The sequence below is a fragment of the Carcharhinus amblyrhynchos genome, chromosome 30 (assembly GCF_965287045.1).
Source record: "Carcharhinus amblyrhynchos chromosome 30, sCarAmb.v2.hapA, whole genome shotgun sequence".
NCBI classification, from domain to species: Eukaryota; Metazoa; Chordata; class Chondrichthyes; order Carcharhiniformes; family Carcharhinidae; genus Carcharhinus; species Carcharhinus amblyrhynchos.
The window spans coordinates 22,052,986-22,072,171 of NC_137353.1; the positions used below are offsets into that span (position 1 = coordinate 22,052,986).

At 39.7% G+C, this 19,186-nt stretch overlaps 3 protein-coding genes across 5 annotated transcripts in view; 2 read left to right on the top strand and 1 right to left on the bottom strand.

Annotated features, from left to right (window-relative positions):
- Positions 1–5,891, top strand: part of LOC145360300 (transmembrane protein 82-like) — a 54,660-nt gene extending 48,769 nt beyond the window's left edge. For both annotated transcript variants that reach the window (XM_080215452.1, XM_080215450.1), the window contains exon 8: positions 2,384–5,891. In XM_080215452.1, coding sequence (XP_080071578.1) covers positions 2,384–2,494 — 111 coding nt within the window. In that variant the 3' untranslated portion in view covers positions 2,495–5,891. The remainder of the gene's footprint in view (positions 1–2,383) is intronic.
- The window catches only part of bcl2l16 (BCL2 like 16), a 43,823-nt gene extending 27,951 nt beyond the window's left edge, over positions 1–15,872 (bottom strand). Inside the window, exon 1 of one of the 2 annotated variants that reach the window (XR_013889682.1) lies at positions 14,047–15,872. The gene's annotated coding sequence lies outside the window, so the exon portion shown is untranslated. The remainder of the gene's footprint in view (positions 1–14,046) is intronic. The other variant, XM_080215457.1, reaches the window with a different exon arrangement.
- A 315-nt stretch (positions 15,873–16,187) lies between these two features.
- Positions 16,188–19,186, top strand: part of spen (spen family transcriptional repressor) — a 90,944-nt gene continuing 87,945 nt past the window's right edge. Inside the window, exon 1 of the mRNA XM_080215380.1 lies at positions 16,188–16,492. Within this exon, the coding sequence (XP_080071506.1) occupies positions 16,410–16,492 (83 nt within the window). The 5' untranslated portion in view covers positions 16,188–16,409. The remainder of the gene's footprint in view (positions 16,493–19,186) is intronic.

The following is a 19,186-nucleotide window of genomic DNA, read 5'->3' on the forward strand; positions in this document are numbered from 1 at the left end:
GGAGACGCGCGCCTCCCACCCTGACCTGACAGAAAAGTTGCAGGTCGCGATGGGAGAATCATGGCCGTAATTTAAATTTATTTATACTACAAATATAGGTGGATTAGCAGTTGCTGAGGAGGACATTGATAGGCTAGAGAATTGACATTTCATGGAAGATATAATTTAATTATGCATGAAGTAATAAATTTTGTGATGGGATTGTACACACAATGGAAAAATACTTACATTGATGAGCAAAGCGATCTACCAGTTCAAATACATAATTCCCTGAAAGTACAAATGCAACTAGAAACAGCATTTGAGTTTTATAATTAGGCACAGAGTGCAAGAGTAAAGAAGTCATGATAAATTTGCACGCTATATTGGTTAGGCCTGTGAGGCTACTTTGTGTGTCTTCAGCTGCCCTATTGGAGAAAGGACATTAAAGCGGTGAGTGTGCAGTTTAGATTCAACAGGTTGACATCACGGGTGAGAAACTCAAGATATTAGAATTACTTACACTGGAGTAGAGAAGGCGAAAAAGCAAATTAATGTGCTCTTTATGAGATTACTGAAAGACCATATTGCTGGTTGAGGAGTTCACACTGAGAGTCATCAATTTAAAATTGTCGCTAAGGGAGCAAGGACAGAAGTTAAAAATTTGTTTACATAGCACGATACTAAAGCACAGAAGGCTCTAGCACAAGAAATAGTTAAGGTAGAGACTTTTAAAGAAAATTTGGGTAAGATCTGAGGCAGATGAAAATGCATAGCTTTGGAAGAAAGTGAGATGGTGAAGTTAGTTTTAGCTCAAGTAAAGGACTGGGCCAAATGGCCTCTAGGTTCCAAATGTTCACAGCTCTATCAGATATGTTAGCACTTTCCTTTAACTGTACCTCCAAGAAGTCATTAATTATTCATTGGACAATCAACAAGTTTGGCCCCTGCTTGACAGACAGCAAGTGCTAAGAATTCTTCCTGAACAGCATTAAAATAAAAATGTAGAGCCACCATATTCCCAACAGTAGTAAGGATACACACATACTAACTGAAAAATGGTTTGGAAGTTTAGAGCAACAGGAGCATCTGCTTCCTTCTCTGAAGCCCAATCATAACAGATACTAAATCTTTGATTTGCAAGTATATGCTTATGGACCTAACCTCCAAATACTAGAAACTGCGGTCTCAGCCACATAGCTTTCTCGTCAGCAATGATGGCCATCTACCTTAAGAATGGAGAAAGATCCAAGCGGAATAACTTCAAATATGCTAATCATTTTGTCATTAGTAAAATACTATAATGCATATCAAGCACTACCAATTACTTAATCCAGGTTATCATGCATGTGGCTTTGCAAACTACAGGTTCTTTGCTGCTTGCTTCCTGGACAGCTTGCTGATTGTACATCTTCCAAGTAACAAAAATTGGTACATACTGCTTTTTCTTTATTCTGGGTTTTGCCACTCAAAGGCAATGCTATATTTAAATCCATTATTCCAAATATAATGCTATTATAATAGCAGATGGATATGAAGTGTGGAAACTGCATGACTGACAGCAAACTACTATCAGGAGGATATAAGGTGTGAAGTGTGCACAAGCTGTAATATTTGGAGTGTTGTCTGCACTATTTTGTGTGTGAACTATTATACAATAACTGATATGTATCTTGTCTTTGTGAAATTAATAAAATTAATATCCTATCATTAGCAATAAGGTGCATTGCAAGGTGATACACAATACCATTAAAATATGGAGGTGTTTTATTGAAGCAGCATGATTAGATTAGAGGTTAAAGGGCAATGTTAGAGAAGGTATGTTTCAAATTGGATGGAATGGGTATTGTCCACTTTGCTTTGCACTCAAAGTGAAGGATCTTAGTTCTGAGAAATGATATGGTTCAGGCATCTAATGCTAGCATTAAGCATTCCCAGGTCAGGTATAATATTGCCATGATCTTATTGAATGGCGGAGCAGGCTCGAAGGGCTAGATGGCCTACTCCTGCTCCTATTTCTTATGTTCTTATGTTCTAGTCTGTCCCTAGCATGATTGATAGTCAATTAATGCTAATTTAGGGACAATTGTGCTGTAGGAACGGGACTGAAATTACTCGTTTATTTCACATAAGGTCTTTATAACCAAAAACTGAGACTTCTGTCGTAGTAGTCTGGCTTGGATGTGAACCGAGGTCCCCGGAGGACCCGAAAGACCTCCCACCCAAGGTCCCAGGAGGCAAAAGGCCAATGTCCTATCTACCTAATTCTCCCTATCACTAGTGTTAGGATGTATCAGATTAGGAGGCTGGTTGCTGAAGTTGACATTATGATCAAATTAATATTCTGAAATGTCTTGTATGCTCATCTTCTGAATTAAGTGTTCTGCATTGTCTTATCTTACAGAAATGTGGAATTCTTTTATCTCCTGACCCAACCGAAGAAGGGTGCTTCCCTCTGAACAAGCAGATCCTTTGTAAGGCTTGCCACATGCAGAGTACCAGCTCCACTACTTGAAATTTCTAGATCTGAACACAGCTGATATTATTTCAGTTTGTGAACCACTGTGTAATTTCTCTCTAATGTTGCAAATTTATCCTGGCCCAGTTATGAAGATTTCTAACAGACTACATACAAATCCTGAACCTCTGAAAGATTATTCCTCAAGGGTTTACAGTAGAAACTTCCCTCAGTGCAAATCAGAAGGTTACAGGCTTTATTCCTGCTGAACAATGATCTCACATCTAATGAAATTAGTGTTAAAATTAACCAGGGTTTCCTGAACTTTGATTTCTACTGAAATGCAGACATTTTGACATCAGTGAGACCATTAGCATGTTTGATTTGTAATGTCAAGCTGACTTCCACTCACTGTCTTGGCTTACATATGAAGAGTGGTTACTTGGTAGGATACCGAAAGCAACTACTGCCTGTGCGACCATATCACGTCAGAAGATGAAGTGTTAAGAAATTAACTGCCAAAACGACTTAGTTCAGATTTAGCTTAGTGTCTATTCTGTTCCTTCTATAACCATTGGAGAATTGTTACCAGTTCTCATGTTTTTGTTGGAAAAAAGCCTTTCTTTAAAAATAAAATGAATCCTTAGCAAGAGAAACAAAATGGAGAATCTGCGGTAGACCAGACTGTGTGTGATTCATTGTTTCTATGACATCACCTCACCTTGCTCCAATGCAAAGGATGGTCTATTTAAAGCTGCTTTAAATGTTGATCTTTGGTGTTCGCTTTCATGGTATTGGTTTTGTGGAGACAGTGGTCACCTTGGAAGCAGCAGCAGTGGCCAAAAAAACCAGTGCAATGTGTCACCTTGGCATCAGTTAAACACACTTCTCAGAGTTGTAGTAATGCCGTCACTAGAACTGCATTCTTTCTGTAGTGATATTGTGCTGCTAAGTTTTCCATGGTTGTGCGTTAACCAATACAATTGCATCCTATGCATGCAGTGAAATTGAATAGACCAGCACAATGTCATTGGTTTAGTGCCTATTATAAATATGGATGAGTAGGAAAATATTTTCACTCAAGTCCCAAATTGTAATAATGAAAGCATTTAGGGAACGATCTAGTGATTCTACTAAGCTTCAAATCTCTATTATGGCCCTTGCCTTGTCTATTCCAGTTACTTTCTGCAAAAGCTATTTCCTTTTATGGGATCATGGCACAAATGTTTTAGGTTGTACAACAGACTCCTAAGTTTCTTCCCCCCACCCATCCCCATTTGTTTTACATGCCAGTGATGAATTTACACCATCAGCAACACTCAAGAACATAATTCCTTCTCTATTATTTGCAGACTTCTACAAATGACACAACCTTCAAAATGAACCTTTTTGGGGTTTAAATGGTCCCTTTACAGTTTGAGGTCATTTTAACTATTAAAGCAGCACTTAAAAATTATTTTCCAGAGGATCAAGGGTAACAAGGCCTACTTTGAAGTTTTCTTTGCAAAGACATTTTACCCAGGTTTCTGGTTAAAATGAAAGAAGACTATGATCTTCCTGTCTACTTTCACTTTTACTCTGTTCCATGATCTGCAGTTTATTTCATTAGCAGATGCCACTTTTGATGCAAATGTGTTTTAATTTCCCACTGTATTTTTTCAGAATAGAACACCCACTCAAAACTGGGAATCAATGGTATACACTGTAAATATTTGAATTTCAGCAAAGCTGTGACACAGGCATCACTATAACAAAATTCTGTTAACTCTCAGACTGGTAATCAAATCTAAAACTTTCCTACTCTTCCAGAAACCAAGTCTCTTGGAATGTATAATTTTGAAACACTGACATCACAACCAGATTTATGAATGCTCACATTTTCACTGTTCAAAACTGAAGAAACTTCTGCCTCTCAGCCCACATTATGGAATATTGACACTACATTGAGCCATAGTGTACCACAGCTGGCTTGACAGCTATCAGTAGCAAATATCTTGATTAAATTTACATTCCCCCTAATCAAGCAGTGTTGTGGCCAATTATATTAGCTATATGGAGCAATTTATTTTTTCCATTAAATCATCAAACTCTTAAATAATCAACTTTTTTCTTTACTGACTTCCATCTCGCTCTGTTCTTCATTGAGAGTCACTTCAAGTTACTTCAACGCAAAAAGTGGTGGAAAACTAGAAGTATGATAGAAAAGCTGATGCACTATGGAAGCATCATACGCTGATTGGTATATGCAAAAGTAAGACAAGGGAATGCACTACACATAATTAGAAATAGTTTTTTTTAAAAAAAAATCAATATTGTACAATGAGAATTCAAGAAACAGCAACATGAAGGACAGAAAATTCCTTGCAAGCAGGCACTGGCATAGTAGTATTATTGCTAGACTATTGATCCAGAAACTGAGCCAATGTTCTAGGGGCCTGGGTTCAAATCCCGCCACAGCAGATGGTGGAATTTAAATTTTTAAAAATGGAATTAAGAATCTTCTGATGACCATGAAATCATTGTCAATTGTCAGAAAAATCCATCTCATTCATTAATGCCCTTTAGGGAAGGAAATCTGTCATCCTTACTTGGTCGTTACCTACATGTGATTCCAGAGCCACCACAATGTGGTTGACTCTCTACTGTCCTCATGAAACTAGGAATGGGCAATAAATACATTTGGGCAGAACATTGGCACAGTAGTTAGCACTACTGCTACACAGCACTAGGGACTCAGGTTCGGTTCCCAGCTTGGGTCACTGTCTGTGTGGAGTTTGCATATTCTCCTCGTGTCTGTGTGGGTTTCCTCTGGGTGCTCTGGTTTCCTCCCACAGTTCAAAAATGTGTGGGTTAGGTGGACTAGTCATGCTAACTTGCCCCTTCGTGTGTCCCGGAATGTGTAGGTTAGAGGGATTAGCGGGCTAAGTGTGTAGCCCTGGGTTGGGATTGTTCTCGGTGCAGCCTCAATGGGTCGAATGGCCTCCTTCTGCACTATAGGGATTCTATTAGAACCAAAGAATTTGGGTTACATAAAAACTAAGTGAGGGCATTTGGAGCTGAATGGTTCGTGACAAGTCCCCAGCAGGCAGACGGTGATGCTGTTCTTTTGTGTGTGCGTGTGTGTATGTGGCAGGAAGGGAAGAAGGGTACAGCAGAAATCAAAGATTTCCACGTGGGACCTGGAGAACTCGAATCCTTACAACGAGAGGGGGAAAAAAAACTCAATTTACTGTCCATAGAGTCTACTTTTTTGACCTAGTGTTGCAACTTCCACCGCCTCCCGTTCCGACTGTGGACGAAATACCCGTAGCAGATGTCATAGTGGTTTACAGCATGGAGTTTATCACTTTAGCAGCGTAGGTCCCTTCTTCCCAGTTTTGCTACTGGTTAAATTGCTGCTAGTCAACCTGAGCTGCACAGCTCATAAACGCTGTGTGCCATCCACGAGACTGGGATGAATACATATATCTCTATCAGTTTGGCTACTTAATAAAATTGTTCCTTTTATGCACCAATAGCTGGACTGACAAAATGGCAAATGGTCACCACAAACAATAGTAATTCTGGACATATATGTGTGTTCCTGAGCAGTTTAAATATGGACAAAGGAGAACACATCAAACCTCTGGAATGTAACACTCCTCGCATTGTATAAACATTCCAGCCAACACAATGGATTAGCAGGTGAGACGTCTGCGTCCACCAGTTAAGCACAAAAGCAGTGGTGACTCCCCTCCAATATCGCAATAATGGTTGGACAGTTACCTGCTTAAAACACAACAGGTTTCAATAAGGGTTCAAATCAAAATCACCTTGGCACATGACCAAGACTTGAATTGTTTGAATTCCTTTCATTATACAGCTTTTGAACTTTAGCTTCAGTTGCAGTTTAACCTCTAAGCAGAACTAGATACCAGGCTAGCCTCCTGCCTTTTGACCGGCATCTCATAACATATGGAGTATATCAATTTCCATGATATACTTGCTGCATCTTCAACCGACTCAACCTGCAACCAAGTTCGTAGGACCAAAACCAGGAATTCTGCCAAAACCACTGCATGATTCTTCATTACTGAGATTACGTGAAATTATATTTTTTGTTGTAGTCGTTGCCCTGAACTTTCCCTCGTCCCTTTTTTATTTCATGAATGCAGGTATTGCGAAACCCCTTCCTACTATGGGTCTAAACCAGCCTTCTTGTCTCGAATTTGCTGCGGGGATAACTGAAGACTGGATCACTTAAGGGTTAAGATCACTTAAGGCCAAAACTTAAGGGTTAAGGACAACACACTTCCACTTAAAACGAAAATCAAAAATATCTTGTTTTGTGGATGGACGGTGAGAGGTGAAAGCAGATCTGTTCAAAATTGACGCCCATCTGTTCCTAACAGTTGTATGAATTTCCACCCATTGCGAATTGTACTGCTCTATTGTTAAGGAGTGTGTGCAACTTAATATTTGTTCCTTGTCTTGTACCACCACAAAATATTAAGTGATCATTCGAGAGTAAACAGAAGTAACATGAACCAGCAGCATCATTGCGGATTACAGCTAGAGTAAGCATCTAGAGTATTATGGTCAATTATGGGCACCACAGTTTAAAAAGGATGTCAAGGTCTGGAGAAAGTCCAGATATTTATTAAAATGGTACAAAGAGGTACTGAATAAACTGGGATTGGCTTCCTTAAGAGCAAACATGATTAAGGGAAAATATAAATAAGTATCCAAAATCATGAAGGAAACCAATACAGCAAGAACACCATTCCCAATGACAAAGGGGTTGGGAAGAACGATACAAATTTAAAGTAATTGGCCAAAGGGACAAGAGGAAAGATGAGGAATGCAGCTACAAGGTATGAAGCAACTTAAATACTTGAGGGAGAACCACTTTCAGGACTATGGAGAAAGAACATGAGTGTAACTAATTGGATAGCTCTTTCAAACAGTAGGAAAATATATTCAGCAGTCTGTATATCTTACATTTTGTTTTCTCTTTCTCCACTCCCCCAAGCCTGTGGTTACAAATTCAAAGAGCCACACTATTCCTTTAACTATACAGTATTCTAAGGTTTTTGATGTTACATATCAATTTAAAGTTATGCATCTGCACAACTGTCATCTCAATTTCCCAATGAATGAGTATATCTGATGCTACAGACCCTCCTCGAACTATACACTTATGACATATGTTTTAAGAGCTGGCAGAAATTTGGATTAGAAACAGAAACCCAACATAATGTGTTAGATTACAAAGTCAATCATGTTATTTGATACTACAAGTGTTTTTGAAAACACTGGTTGTCTCATTTCCATTTAGGATATATACTGTGTAACTCAGTGAAATAGTCAAAAACAGCACAACAATAAATCGTACAGCCCAGAATTATCAAACTTCAATTCCTGGTCTATGTCAAAGAAGTTAAGGGGTGGCCTCAAGGTCAAACCAAATAAACAAACAAGTTAAATCAGGACAAAGTAAAAAGGGGCAGCTCCCCAAAAGGAGAGGGAATAGCCCAAACAAAATCAAAGTACAAAGGAAACTTGAAACATCCAATTATAATGTGATTATTAGGGTCGATAATGCACCCAGCTTCTGCAGTGCCCAACGGGCACGGAAGGCAATGGTTTACTTGGGACAAAGAAAAAACATTAGTCAGCTGTCCTGAATATTTCCCAGAAATCCTAACTGCCAAATGCTCCGACATTCACAATATTGTGAAAGCTGTCAAACTACATCACAACATTGAGACCAAATAAGAGGGGGGGGGGGGGGGGAAGAGAGATTTGTAATGCCAGTTTTCACTAATCTGTGCAAACAAGTTGCTGTGTTCCCCATTTTCTTTCATTCAACATCCACCATTCTAGTCACCAAAATAGAAAGGCATGCTTGTTAAACAAGCTGCATGCTGCACAATGCTGAAATTACTGATTTCTTACATGAAGTTCTGTAACAACTTACATGTATATACAAACAAAATACAGCAAATGATTACACACACAAGCCATATCTAAGTTTATTCTTCAAGTATTGTGAGATAGAAGGCATCAAGTCCAATTCTCAAAGTTTACGTGAGTCAGCTGTTTTTAAATTTGGTTAGACTGGATTTTGCTTCAATTGGTTTTGGGGCTCCTGGGAGGTAGTTAAAAAATCTACACGACTTGCTGGAAGGCAAAGGTGTGTGGATGTTAGCAACAGAATTATACTTGATAAAGATTATTTCCACAGTTAAATGGATGATTAGCCTCTTTTAAAAGGTCAAACCAAATAAACAAACTCAAGTTAAATCAGGACAAAGTAAAAGGGGGCAGCTCCCCAAAAGGAAGGGGAACAGCCCGAACAAAATCAAAGTGCAAAGGAAACTTGAAAACATCAAGTTAAAATGTGATTACTAGGGTCAATAATGCACCCCAGCCGCTGCGGTGACCAACGGATGCAGAAGGCATCAACTGCGCTTGTGGACACCGCATGCTGCCTCTCCAGGGACACCTGGCCGCGAACGTTGCCACAGTAGAAGGGCAGACAGTCAGGATGGACAGCCCCCCTTGATCACCTGCCTAGACCCGTAAATGGCACGCTTCACCAGGCCCAGGAGCAAGTTCACGAGGAAGTTGCCATCCTGACCATCCCTCTCTACACCGGGTGTCCGTAGATCGGGAGTGTGGGACCAAAGTGCAAACAAAACATTAATAAAAGGTTCTTCAGGAAAACAAACAGGGAGTGCAACCTAAGACACGAGACACAGACATGGTCCACTGACTAAAGCACACTAAAAAAAATCAAATCTGCACAATATACACTAAGAAACTCAATCAAACCACATGCAATATCAGCAACTGGTTAAAGATCAGTACGTGGAAAGAATGTTTCCTCCTGTGGGCGAATCTACTAGGGCTCACTGTTTAAAACTAAAATTTATCTCCCATTCAAGAGTTGAATGTTTTCTCTGAGGGTCATGAGTCTTTAGAACACATTCTCAAAATTCAATGGAAGCAGAATATTTTCAAAGCTAGAGATTTTTGACAAACAAGGGAGTGAAAAGTTAGAGGTGAGTGAGAATGTGGAGTTGAGATTACAAACAGATCAGCCATAACCCTATTTAATGGTGAAGCAGGCTTGAGGGGCCGAGTGGCACACGCCTAATTCATATGCACATTTGTATCATGACACCATATGAATCACACAGCCAAAGTGATGCATCTTAAATGGAAGTAATGGCACAATAATGCAAATGTTACTCATTAGTTTCAAACAAATCACAGATCTTTTACATACTTTGAAGTTTCTTCATACAAAGCTTCACTACAACACATCAGCAAAGCAAACCAACAACCTCAGACGGTATCGCATTCATCATCTGTGTAACACTGATTGATGGTAATGATTCCACCAAATACAGAAAAAATTCAGTGTACTATTGAACAATTATGAAATACCCAAAATTCTTCCCCACTCAGGGCCTTAAATGTGGCAACGCATGCTAGGCTGCATGAATTTGCATAAGTCACTAGTTTGACTTCAAGTACTGCATCCAGTTCTGGGCTCTACACTTTAGGATGGAATGTGAAGGTATTAGATAGTGCAGAAATGATTCATGAGAACAGTTCCAAATATGAAGAACTTTATTATGAAGACAGATTAGAGGAGTGACAGATTGGAGAAGGTTCAGGACATTTGTTAGAGATATTCAAAATCACGAGGGTTTGGACAAAATGAGTGGGAATAGTTTCCCAATCTAAAGGATCAAGAACAAGAGGGTACAAGTTTAAAGTAATTAATAAAAAATAATAAAACATTTTTATACAGTGCTTGGTTACAGTGGAGGCAGTGAACCATACTAGGTGAATTGCTCATTCGGAAAGCCAGTGCAGACATAGTGCACCAAATGGCCTCCTGCACTGTAACAATTCTGTGCTTTGAAATTTTAAAGCAAACAAAACCGTAAACAACTCAGCATTGTCAACTGGAAAACACTCAACTCTTATCAAAAGCAGCACAGTGGTTAGCGCTGCTGTTCTACAGTGCCAGGGACCCAGGTTCAATTCTCAGCTTGGGTCACTGTATGTGCAGCATTAGCATGCTCTGCCCATCTGCGTGGGTTTCCTCTGGGTGCTTGGTAACCTCCCACAGTCCAACAGACATGCTGGTTAGGTGCATTGGCTGTGCTAAACTCTCCCTCAGTGTACCCAAAAAGGTACTGGAAGATGGTGACTAGCAGATTTTCACAGTAACTTTATTGCAATATTAACGTAAGCCTACCTATTTGTGATACTAATAAACAATCTTTAAAAGGTTCATGGTTCAAGTTTCACTCCAGGTTTTGGGCACGAAGGCTAGCACTGTCAGAGGTGCCTTCTTCTGTGCAAGGGGACAGAAGCCATCTATCTGCCCCCTCAAGTGGGGTTAGAGAGATCCCATGGCACTATTTTGAAGTAAGGTGGCTCACAACACCAGGTTAAATTGGTAGCACTAACTTTGGAGTGCTGCTCCTTCATCAGGTGACTTAGCTCCGAAAGTTAGTACTACCAAATAAACCTGTTGGACTTTAACCTGGTGTTGAAAGACTTCTTACTGTGCTTACCCCAGTCCAACGCCATCATCGCCACATCATATCTATTTTGAAGAGCAGGGGAATTATCCCTAGCCAGCTTTAATCCATGCATTCAACATCAGAAAAACAGATTTTTTAAAAAAAATTGCATTACTGTTTGTGGAAGTTTGCTGCACACACTACCTGCTGTGTTTCCTACAACAGTAACTACACTTCAGAAGTATTGGCTGTTACGGGTTGACATGTCCAACAGTTGTGAAATTCTCTTCGAGTTATTGTCCATCAAAACAATCTGATGGAATTCCCAATGAAGTTACCACTTTCAAGTCTTTAAGCATGACATATTCACATGAACAAACACTCCAAAGTATAGATGGTTCCAAAAACTGTTCATGTTTTGAAGAGGATCCCAAGAGTACACAGGATAACCTTACAGGAATTCTGCGTTTAGCTTAATTTCTATCTTGTCTTTTTGACCAAAAGAACCTTCCAAAGTTTTTTTTAAAATTTCGTTCAGGGGATGTGGGTGGCATTAGTTGGCCAGCATTCATCGCCCACCCCCAATTAACCTTGACCTCTTTCAAGATCAAACCAAATAAACAAACTCAAACTAAATTAGGACAAAGTATAAGGGGCAGCTTCCCAAAAGGAAGGGGAACAGCCCGAACAAAAACAAAGTACAAAGGAAACTTAAAAACATCGAATTAAAATGTGATCATTAGGGTCAATAATGCACCCCAGTTCCTACGGTGCCCAACAGGCACAGAAGGCATCAACTGTGCCCGTGGACACCGCATGCTCCTTCTCCAGGGACACCTGGCCGCAAACGTAGCTGCAGTAGAGGGGCAGTCAGGATGGACGGCCCCCTCTATCACCCCCCAATTGCCTTTTAATTGAGCAATTAGGCCATTTCAGCAGGTATTTCAGATTGGGTGCAGAGTTCAGTTAAAAGCAATACTACTCATATACAAACACACCCATTTTTGAAAGTACTTTGGCACTTGGTTCAAGTAGAAAATGCAAGACAAAGTAAAAATGGTTCAGAAAGTTGGGCAGCTGAGCTATTATAATTAGCCTCAGCAGTCGAGTGTCATGGAAAAAATAGCCTAAGTAACTGTTTGCTAACCAACTACCCATAAGAAATTCAACGCATCAAATTCAAATAAATGCACTCCAAGCCTGAACAACATGGACAATCAAAAAAAAGGCCAGATTCGCAATTGGAAAAAGTGTTAGCAGTTCATCAGCACTGTAGCAAGTCACTGCTTTAAGGAAAGAAACAAATAGTACAAAATTCAGAAGCAGTATAATTTCCTAAGATGTTCATTTTCACAAATGAGTAACAGCAATTGCATATGCCCTCCGAATGTGGTAAAAATCAAAATAATTCCCACCCTAGCATAATAAAACAGACCTAGGAGGGATAAAAAAATCCATTTAACCAGGGAATCCATCCTACTGTATTTAGCCTTCCTATTGAATAAACTTAAAATCCTGTAGAAGTTGGCTGAAACCTAAGCAGAATACCAGATCAATATACAAATATGCAAAATGATTGATAGGCAGAAACCCAGTTAGAGTCTGCGCAGTGCTACATGTTGTTTCTGATAGGTTAACTGCTTTTACAACAGCAGCACACAATATTTCCATAACATTTTTAGTACTGTTGCAAAATGAACCTAAAAGTAGCATGTTTCTTTAAAATCATTCTCAACCGATAATCCACCAAGCCAAGTTAGCCTGCCAAGACAATGGGACAGTTGACTGCACCCAGTCTTGTTTCAATGTCTCTTGCACCTGGTTCCAAGTATCAAGCATGTTTTTCAAATTGGACTCTCCTCAACTCTTTTGAATCATAAACTAAGTTTGAACATAATTCTCTCCATTTGGGATTCTGAGAGTCAGTCTTACCACTCCTTGTTTCTGCTCTCAACTGGCATTTTCAAGAATGACATTTGGCTGAAAACCTTAAGTTATTTAATCAGCATAATGCTACTTAGGACAAAATATATATTTATCTTTGACATTATTCCCATTTCTGAAGAATGATATTGTCTCACTTTGTAATAGGTTCCTGTAGCAATGATTTTAATAATTTCACGCAGAAAACAGCATGATCTCAGGAGCCCTGGACAGTGGTTCAAGGTAATGAGACAACTTCAGGGTGTCACAATTATCAAGTGAATCTCAGAATAAGGAATGAATAATTTTCAGTAGGCTACTTGATACCATTTTTGCTTCGTCTTGCATTTTCCACTTGAACCAAGTGCAAAGTACTTTCAAAAATGGGTGTGTATTTGTTTGTATATGAGTAGTGTTGCTTTTAACTGAACTCTGCACCCAATCTGAAATACCTGTTGAAATAGCCTAACTGCTCAATTCAAGGGCAACTGGAAATTGGCAATGAATGCTGGTCAAGCTAATGCACCCATATGCACTGAGCTTTGTATAGTAACCAAATGTTTATGTATTGCAAATAACTGTAGCGAAGTGCAAACTGAAAGCCAGTGATGACTACGCAGTTTCCACAACACAAGTTGCTGGGAAACACTTAACTGGATCAATGGCATTACCTAGTGTACAGCGGAGTGCACTACGAGGCTAAACTGCATTTGTGTACGAATGGAGTAATCGCAAACCTACAATCTAAGAGATTATACGTATACACTTTTCTTTGAAAGATTCTATAAACTATTTGTTTTGGGGGCTTGTGAAAGATACTCCAGCAGAATATTCTGCCAGAAGTGTGCAAAGTAAAATACATACACAAAGGGTGGATAAGGTACAACAGAAATATCGTCTAAACAAGTGCAAAATTGACGATGTGTGCTTCATAGGTTTTACAAGCTATCACTACAGACATAAATACTTCAAAATGCAAAGAGCTAGGCCACATAACAGGAAATTCCAGAATGTCATTCTCAATTTTGCATTGCCATTTTGTTCACTGAAAGGCCTTATAAGGCAAACAGTTTAAGAAAATAGGCTTAACAAAAGCAATTATTGCCTCAGCTCTCAAGATATGCACCACGGCAAATGAAAACATTTCCCCCTTCTCACCTCCAAACAGCGCTACTATGGATAATGCTGAGGAGCAAAAGCAGTTTAAAAGGGATCATGTCAACCCTGTTTCTCAGCAGTGTTCTTCATGTTGTCTGAAAATACGCATGATTATTTTTGTGGCCATGGGGTACGATGTTGAACAATTAGATCACGATCCTCCATTTATAGCAGGTCAAGAATAATTCATTATCCGTTAAGCTGAAAAATTAGAAATTCTAAGAATCGGGATTTTATATGCACACTTCCGCACTAATCAGGATGCAGAATTACCCTAGTTACCAGTGCAGTCTTTATGTAATCAGTGAATAAACATACTGGGTGGATACCAAAAAAACAAAGAACAACCTTGAGAACATATCCATATCACGAGTGTGTTGCTTTCATAACTCATAGCGTAATTACAGGCATTTAAAAAGCCAAGCTAAAAAGTCATCCACTTTTTGCATGTCTTCGCAATCGTTCTGCACCATGGGTGTTGGCCCCTAGATTTCACAACCTCAAAAACGGAGCTTGATACCCTCCTGTTATAAACCATTAATAGATGAATAGTAAACCTTGTTAAAGATTACCTATTTGATCAAGGGTTTTTTTTTGAGGTTTGTTGATAATTGTCAGCATACCAAAGTACATTTTATACTGAATACAAAATTCTAAAAATGGGTCTGTTGAAATACTACTCTTTCTGCAATTACCAAAATTTGGTTATTGCATCACATTCACCACTTTCGACGGATATATCAACTGGATTAAACCATAATTTGCAGTTTCAGTCAACACTTAAGAAAAACATGGCCCCCGTCCAAGTACAGAGCTGCTCACCAGAAACACCGAGCCATACGATTTTTACATAAATTTCTGGAATCCTTTGTGTATTAAGGACTTAAATTTACAACAAGAACGTGAGAAACATGTGATCCACCAGGCTAAGTGGGTACTTTTGATTGCAGATGTTATGTTTGAAAGGTGACGTAGATACTTTAATGCAAGATTTAATAAAATTATATTTCTCTCCTTTCTGAAACACTTACTGTGTGGTGGCAGCACTAACCAAACTGTTGCTCTTTCCCCAGAGAATTCTTTCCTTCTCTCCAATCTGTTATAAATTTATAATATCCTACTATTTTAAAGCGAACTTGTATCAGTTGATCTGTATAGGTTGCACGTAAAGCCAGTTTTTATTTAACGCTATTATTACACGAAATAGCATCTTCCAAGAGAAACCAGATTTTTAAGACCCGATGGGCTATTAATTGCTTGTTATTCCACTATTTTAAGCCACAAGGTAGTCTAGATCTCTGGTATTCCAGCAGTGTATGTGCGCAGCACTCCCTGTTTGGGCAGATTGCTGCTTGCCACAAAATGGCGGACTCTCCAGAACTTTCCATCACCTTAAAATGGCGCCCGAGTGGAAAAGGAGAGGGGGAGGGGAGCAGAGACAGGGACAAAGAGGACTGAGAATGGTGGAGTGACGATATTCCTGCAAGAAAACCCCATTCTGAACGAACACACAGCCGCTTTCTGACAAGAAAAAGTTATTGGCAACAAGTTTTTTGAAAGTTGTATTTCCTCATATCGGTCATTTCGGCGCTCAAGCCATCTAAAATCTTCCCATATCGTTCATAATATCCAAAATTTAGTATTAGTCGAAGGAGGCACTTATAGACAAGTTAAACAGAGCTATTCTTTAAATAAAGAGTGGAAATCCCTGGAATTGCGCTTTCTCAGATTCCTTTCTATTCATCGTGCTCCTGCACCGACAGCAGCTTTTCCAGAACTTTCCTTCCAGTCACTGTAGTAAGCTAAATACCAACTCCGCGCGATTGCGCAGAAAACACTCCCGGCCACTTTCTGCGCACGCGTGGTTTCTCCTCCCACCCGCGGCTCCCGGACCTTTGTGCGTGCCGCATTTTCCGCGCATGCGTAGATCACACGATGCGCCCGGGGATGGGAAAAAAAGGCTCATCGGGTGTCACGCAGGCGCAGTTTGGTATTCTTCCTTTCGGCTGAGAAGCGAGGGGGAGGGGAAGAGGGCGAGGATTCCTCCGCGCGTGCGTGTTGTGGCGGCGAGCCCAGGCGACCCGGGGGTTTTCGTGGCGCTTGCGCGCCCGCGGCGACGGATCCCGCGCGTGCGCGGTGCCATTCAATTTCGGGTCTGGGGGACGAACTGTTAGCGTCTCGAGGAAAAAAAAACCGCGTCAGGTCGGGCGGCGCGAGAGAGAGAGAGAGAGTGTGCGTTAGCCTAATGGTGGGATTTTACCTCAAGGATTAACCCCGGGGCCGACAGGAGCCACCGCCGTCACCGCAGAATAAAAACCGGACTTTTACTCACACCGAAAAGGGAGCCCTATGACTCGCTAAGGATGGTACGAGAAACCAGGCACCTCTGGGTGGGGAATTTGCCGGAAAATGTGCGCGAAGACAAGATTATCGAGCATTTTAAACGGTAAGTTGTGGACCGCGCCGTGTGTGTGTGTGGTAAACACTCTCTCGGTGAGCGTATTATTGTGGGCCCGGCCTCGAGGCCCTTCAGGGTAAACTGAAACCGGAGAAAGTGTTGGCTTCTTGCTGCAGCTGTGAGTGAGATCGCATACATACACACACATAAGCTGCTGGTGGAGTTCACATCCCTCACTCCGTAAAAGGGGTCACTAGCTGCCTTTACAGTATTCCTATTGTTATGTGGCATTGCTACCATCTCGGGTCGATCTGCTCAAATGTCCTTTCTCATGCCACTCGACAGTTTTCCAATCGTTCAGGAAGATCGTTGACTTTATAAAAACAAAAAGGAAATGAAACAACATATTATTTCCAATTTTTGTTCTTGCCCGTGACTTAGCTAAATTTGATTGTGGGAATCCTCTCTGTTTTTAAACCTATCATATTTTACATTCTTCCCCCCTCCCAATAAAAACGTAAAGTTCACAACTGTTTCGTGCTAATGTTGTAAATATTGGTGGCTGCAGCCCCAGGAGAGAGAAAGATGTGAAGATCTGACTGTTTTAAGACACATGGGAGCTGTAATGGAGGACAGGGGCTGTCTGTGGGAAACAGAGCTGGGGGAGGGGAACACAACACATTCACTGATAGCAAAGGTCCAAACTGGCGCTCCTCTGCGATCAGACACTGCTTGGCCTTGTACAGCAGAGGAAAAAAAGACAGGCACAAGAAATACTTAAAATTAGCAAGGCAATTTATGCAACGTATCATTTGAACCAATTAATGGAAGGAAACAACTTGATATATCATAGCTTTACAATACTTCAGTTTCTCGGAGAGATTCTGATTTTCAGATATTGCTGCTGAATTTTGCTCAAGTTTATTTATATCCCAGACAGGAAGCAGCGATCCGAGGTGCAATTAAAAGCATCGTGTAGTCAGCGGGTAATATTTGAAAAAATGTAACCAGTTTACTGTATAAAGCATAAATTAAACGGTGAAAGGAAGTTACCGAGTTTGCAAAATGTCTATAATGGAAGGTGAAAGTTTTTTTTAAACGAGGTATTGATGCAAAAAGGAAATGATAAAATCGGGATACTGAGCGTAGCGTGTGGTGCTCAGCGTGAGTAAAATGGCGGACTCGTTCTCAGCATCAAGCCTCACGTTTGGCATTTGAAGCATGCACTTGTACCTACCCGTCAAAGGATGTGTAACAAAACCTGATTTACCATTTCTCGTAATTCTCAAAGCTTAAACGAGTATTGTGTCCTGCAGATTCCTGTGATTGCAAAATACTGCTCAATGTTATTTTGAAATAGACTTAAATATTTTATATTTTATGTTTCATCTTGCATTTTTAAATATAAAGGCAACCACAACTGACGAAAGATTTATCGTAATTCTTGAAGCCCGATCTTTGAGATACTTTTAAATACTGGGGAGAACTCATGACTTATTCCTTAGGGCAAGCACAAGCAGATCTTTGAATTCCCAGACGTATTAGAATTTGACTTTGATTTCTTTCGCAATATTAAATATATCTGGTTTTGAATGTTATACGTTAGTTAAAAATCAAAGGAAGAGACCAGAAGACCTAAACACAATTGACTTAATCGAGGGATTACAGTAAAGTTTCTGTCTTGTGTCTAAAATTATGCCACCATGTCAAAATCCTTACATTTTGGATATTTTATGCTGTAAAGAATTTAATAAAGCATTGTAAAAGGAACAAATGTATTTGTAACACCCCTTCAAAACTTTTGCAATTGATTTAAGTCGTACTATTTTGTCCAATTTAATACAAGTGGTAATGTGGAGATTGAGTGAGTATATTTTGGGCAGTCTTCCATGTTTAGATAAAGGCTTTTAGTGAAAGTCTCCTATCTTTTAGGTTGAGTGCTGGAGTTGCCTAGTTACTGTTGCTTGGTGATTTGTAAAAAAAAAGCTTTTAAGTTGTCAGCGTCTGAAGTAAGATCTCGTTTATTTTTGGTGAAAGTCCTGTATAAATCATGCATTTATACCAATGCTGTGCTAGTTCAGAAGGAAAAACTTGTGTTGTGATCCACTTGCAAGCATCCTTTTCTGATGATCAATATGCACCCTTTATGACAATATTTTCTAAATTGCTTCTATTTGTATTGCCCAGTAATTTACATGGTATCAATATGCTAATATTTAAACACATGTATAATAAATTTAGCAATACTTTGGTAAATTTATCCAATTTACAAAGGAAAACAAGAGCATGTCTGGAAATACTGTACGATTATTTTTTGTAATTCAGCCAGAAATTAATGGAAAGATTTAGTTACAACTCTGAGGAAGGAAAATACGTTGCACCATTTTCTTAAACTGGGTTGTGACTATTTAGTAAAAAACTGCATTATTAAAATATTTTAATCTATTATAATTGCCACGGTGGTTTGCAAGAATTATCGAGAGTGATTTGTGGTTGGCAGAACCTAGTGTCTATTGCTATATTTAATCATAGAGGAGGACTGTATTTCTGTTATACCAGTTTGAAATGCAAATAAGCCAGTTCCCACCCCTCCCCCACCAGAGAATGAGACAGAAACGCAAAGGGGAGGGTGCATTAGGTTTCAGATAGAAATGATCTGGAACATTGTTTTAAAAGTCCAAATAAATTTAATAGATTGTGAAACAAACCTCGTGGCTAATTCATCTGGTGCGACAATATTCA